The 4,735-nt window shown below is 58.6% G+C and overlaps 1 protein-coding gene across 1 annotated transcript in view; it reads right to left on the bottom strand.

The window, feature by feature from the left end:
* LOC139758954 (uncharacterized) overlaps nt 1-2,353 on the bottom strand; it is a 129,146-nt gene extending 126,793 nt beyond the window's left edge. Inside the window, exon 1 of the mRNA XM_071680775.1 lies at nt 985-2,353. Within this exon, the coding sequence (XP_071536876.1) occupies nt 985-2,329 (1,345 nt within the window). The 5' untranslated portion in view covers nt 2,330-2,353. The remainder of the gene's footprint in view (nt 1-984) is intronic.
* Nucleotides 2,354-4,735: the final 2,382 nt, after the last annotated feature.

Here is a 4,735-nt window from a genome sequence, read left to right as displayed (position 1 = left end):
CCGGTGAAACGTGGAGAGCATGGCGGGGCCGCTGGACCGATGACCAGAGTGTGGACGTGTTGGGATGATCGTGTACCAGTAGTTAACTTCGGCTCCCCAACTCTCTACTTACCTGTCTGGTCACCCAGGCCGCCCTCTCACCGCCGCCCAATACAAGCAGAAAAAATTGTTTTAGAGGACGTACAAACGACCGCAAACGCCCGCTCCATGACCCCCGTCCCGCTTCAGCGTAATCCTGAGTTTATAAAAAAGGGAAAATAATATGAATGAAAGTAGGTGGACCCGGAGCCAGAGGGAGGCAGACGGACGAGGCGGCCGCTGCCTTACGTCGGGGGAAGGTCGACCTGCCCGCTGTCTCGGTTACTAGACATTAGACGCTTGCTACACAGTCCTCACACTCCCTAGACGCGACACCAGCTCGGGCATGCATATAGCCAACTTTAAGCCTGGACGACGAGGTCCCTAAACCCCAAGCGCGGCCACACATCCCTTCCACCCCCACCCTACCCACCCCCCGACCCTGCACACATGCCGCCCGCGGTTCCTGGAAGGCACCCAACGGTCTCCCGGCCGACAGCATCCGCTGCCGCATGCAGGAAGTGGGCAATTGCGCAGGTTTCCACAGCATAACGTGACTTGTACGGTACTACCAACCATGTCATGTTTGATGTCATACGAATGTGAGAGTGGGCGTGGGTGGGGAGGGGGAAAGGCAAGGAGGGCGTGGCAGCGGGAGGGTCACATCACGTGGGCGGAGCTACCGTCGCTCAGCTGCCGCGCACCACAGGTTATATTGCGATGGTGGCCACACGTGGTGGCCCTCACCTGCTGCTGGGCCTGCTGTGACGCTGCCCGGCACGTCACACATCGTGCCACGCCTCCCAGTCAGGCCGTGGGGCGCAGTGAGGACAGAGCTGCGCCCAACACTGCCAACGAAAAGCGGCTGCGCGCGCAGTTCAAACTGTTCAAACTGGGGTGACTCACCTGGCGGGACGCAGACCGGACGCTCCTCCTCCTCGGTGTCGTCGTCTTCGTCGTCATCTTGACTCTCCTCGTGCGGCGTGTGTTGTCGTCTGGGGCTGTGAGGGGCGTGGTGGGCGGGGGAGGTGCCTGTAGGGGTGCTGGGGCCCCCTCTCTCCACCGGCCGAGCTCCTCCCGCACTCTCCATGTGGACCAGACTGTGTGAGCGGCGGGGTCGCCACGGCCACCGCCGCCACTCGCTGCCACGCCCCCGCCACACTCCCTCCTCTTCACCCTCCTGCTGTCTCTCATACCGAGCCTCCTGCTCCTGCTGCTGCTGTTGTCGCCGCCGCCAGCGGCGTCGATCTGCGTGGCGGGCGTCGTGCGGGGAGGCAGGCGGAGCGAGCGGGGAGCGTGGCGGGAGGTCTCCCCGGGGAGAGGGGGTCAGCGCAGCACCCGTCGGACTGAGCGGTGAGCGAGAGGCTGAGCGGCGGGCGTGGGGCGCGCTGCTCCCCTGTAGCAGTCCTTGAGCCACCTCCTTGCTGGCCGGGCTAAGCGCCGCTGCCTCGTGTGACGGCGAACACACCGGGGGCCATGTGTCCTGTGCTGCCGTGCGCTGAGGGGGCCATGACCAAAGTGTCGCGGGAGGGCCGGGCGTGGTGAGGACGGCTGCGGGAGAGGGCGTGGTGTAAGCCGGTGATGGCCAGACGTATTGTAGTGGGTCGTCGCCCCAACCCTCCAGCCCTACAGTCGCCCCGCTGATACTGGACCAGTCAGAGGTTCCCGGCACGTCCTGCGAGGCGAGCTGCGCCAGCGACGTTTGGCTGTAGGAGGTGTCGGCGGCGGTGTAGTAGGAGGAGGGGTCATGGTAACCGGTGCGGGTATACGCGGGAGGTGGGTGGCACGGCTGGGCGGGGAGCAGTTCGCCTAGCGTCACGTTCTGGCTGTACCCCGAGTGGCTGACCTCTGGCGTGGGAGTTGGCCGTGGTGAGGGCACGGGCAGCCCAGGGGACCCATAAAGGCTGAGTGACGGGGTCAGGGCGGGGTCAGGCGACACACCCTCCCACGTGAAGGATCCACCTGGGGCGCCTCCCACCGAAAAAGGGTCATAGCTAGTCGTACATGGGATTTGCGAGGTAAGTGTGTCGTAGGTAGTCTTGGGTGGTTCGTGGTAAGCGTGAGTAGAAGTGGGTGTGGTGTAAGCCTCCTGGGCGGTCGTTGTCGGATCCTGAGGCGTAGTGCTAGGCGGGGCGTGGGGTGGGGGTGGGTGCCGCCGCATGGGGTCGTCGTCAGGGGAGTCGTCCATGCCGAGGAGTAAGGCCAAGGAGAGCGGTAGGTCCGTCAGTGTTGCGGCCACGGCGACGGTCATCCTGCCTGCAGGTCACAGCCACCTCGGGGGATCTCACCTGGGGGAGGGTTTCAGGTACAACCGCGGGTCAAGCAGGTGTGCCGGCACGTGCGGTGGACTCGTGGGCGGCGCGCGTCCTCCGCGGGCGTAGGCGTGAGCCCGTGGGCGGCAGGTAGCGAGTGACTCACGGTGCAGCAGCGAGCCAGGACCCGGGCAGACCAGTACCGGGCAGCTGCTGGCCAGGCCACACGCACCCCGCCTGCTGGTTCCTCCCTCTGACTTGATCACAAGAACACACTCGCACATCAAGGTATGTTTACACTTCGTGAGGTCGTCGGTACACAATTATCGAATGATCTTTGTCTGACATATCTGACTGCATCTCTAGCAGTGTACCCACATGCACAGTTCAAGTCCAACAGGGAACTTGTGATTACTATCAACATGATTTTCCCTGTTAATGTTTGGGTTGTAATACATGATGGTACAACATGAGGATCACAACACATTAGTCACGACCACTTAATAACACCAGCGACCACTACCAGGTCAGCACCACTCTCGCAGTTACCACCATCACAATTCGTATTACAGAACCAGCGGCGGCACCACCGTTACGATCCTTGCATGATCCTCGGGTAGCGGCCTCAGCGTAGCGAATGAGGTATCACAGTGGACGAACGCGTCGTCAGCGGTCGGAGGGCGACCACTCTGGTGGGCCCGCTGCAGCCTGCGTCGCCGTGTCTGAGCCTGCACGGCCTCTCAGTCCTAGCCTTTACGGCCGACTGAGGGCCTCCTCTTACTCACCCACACACTCACTCATCCTCATTACTCACCATTGCCTCACACCTGTTTAGTGGGGACTCACTCACCGGAAACAGCCGTTGGTGAACAACGATGAGGACAAACCGGAAATGACGGAGGCGTTGGGCAGGCCCCCTAGGCGGGCACCGCACCAGATTATGTCACTTTCGCGTAACGGAACGTTGACACCTTCGTCGGGTCGTGGACCTGCCGTGACCGCTTCCCTGGCCCAGCCCAGCCTCATCTTCGTCAGGAGCGACGCACGCACCCGCTGCCATGCCGAGGGAGGCGGGAGAGACTGAGTCACAGTCGTGGTGTTAAGTCAGGATCTTGGAATGCTGGGCCGGGCGGGGCATCTCGGGGAATCAAACCAGCCTCTTCCAGCGCCCGGTAGTCAACCAACATAACCTGGATTCCAGGACTACATCTTCAGCCAACGCCGTGATGGCGTCAGGTGTAATCATCTCTTGAGCCCCACCTTCAAACTGCCGTCGTGACCTAGTTACTGGCACTTTATAGTTGTTGATTGTCACTATCTCTGACATGGTACCCGGATATTACCTCGAGAACCCACCGTGACCAGAAGGAATGATGTCACGGGCCAAAGTATGTGACCCAGTTGCTGACCTCTGATTTTTCTCATCCAAGGTCAGTCAAAGTTACTGAAGTGTAAAGGGTCATGTGTGGCCTGCCAGCCTGAGAGACCCCTACAATAAGCCCGACAGATGACAGGCAGCCACCACAAATGTTACCCAGAACTCTGGGTCGCCTCCTCCCAAACTTCATTGTAATTACTTGTGTTCATGTTTTCTAATGAGTTTCTTGCATAAGTTAATAACTTGTTTTTCATGGCGGCTCTCATTTTTCACGAAGGGGTATTTTGCCCTCTTCGACATTTGGACAAGCTTGTTGTATAGTCAATTTCTGCTTTTATAAAAGAAAAAATCTAACAAAGGTTCGCCTTTAACTCCCTAATCTCAGAAATGAAGTCATAATGTCTTTTTTAGATGTGACCCACACGAGTAATTCCGTGAAAGACTCTGGACACGTTTGATATTTGCACTCTGACATCTGCAGGAGTCTCTGCATGAAAGTCAAACGTTCATCTGGAGACTCCTGGCGGAACCTCTTTCTCTGAAGTGTGAGACTTTGTGGCTTGGAGCGGCGCCATGACGGTTACGTCTGACACTGGAGATGTGGCTGTGAATGAGCCTCACGTCTGGTTGACTGGCTGGCTGGACCTTCCTGGTACTGGTAGTGGTGGTAAGTACCTGGGTGTTACCTGGGGTTACGTGCACACACCCAGGGGCCTCCTCGCCTTCCCGGAACACCTGGATGAGGCAGGGTTGTGGTGCATCTGCCTGTGGCTGCCTGCACCAGGTACACAGGCTAGGGTGGACCACAATAAGGGAATCATGAAAGGTTAGGGGAAAACCCTCAGGAGGAGGAGGAGGCTGGAAAAAGGGAAGATTCTACCTGGATGAAGAAGCCAGGGAATCCCTCTGAAGTGTTGGCTGCTGGAGGAAAAAGGAAGACCAGGAGGAAGATATATATATTGTTATAATGAAATAGTCATCCATACTTACAAGACCTTCCTGTTAACATTATATATGATGATAACGG

Source organism: Panulirus ornatus, chromosome 32, assembly GCF_036320965.1.
Source record: "Panulirus ornatus isolate Po-2019 chromosome 32, ASM3632096v1, whole genome shotgun sequence".
In the NCBI taxonomy this organism is placed as follows: domain Eukaryota; kingdom Metazoa; phylum Arthropoda; class Malacostraca; order Decapoda; family Palinuridae; genus Panulirus; species Panulirus ornatus.
The sequence above is the reverse complement of the archived record's forward strand: the minus strand, read 5'-3'. Positions and strand labels throughout refer to the sequence as shown.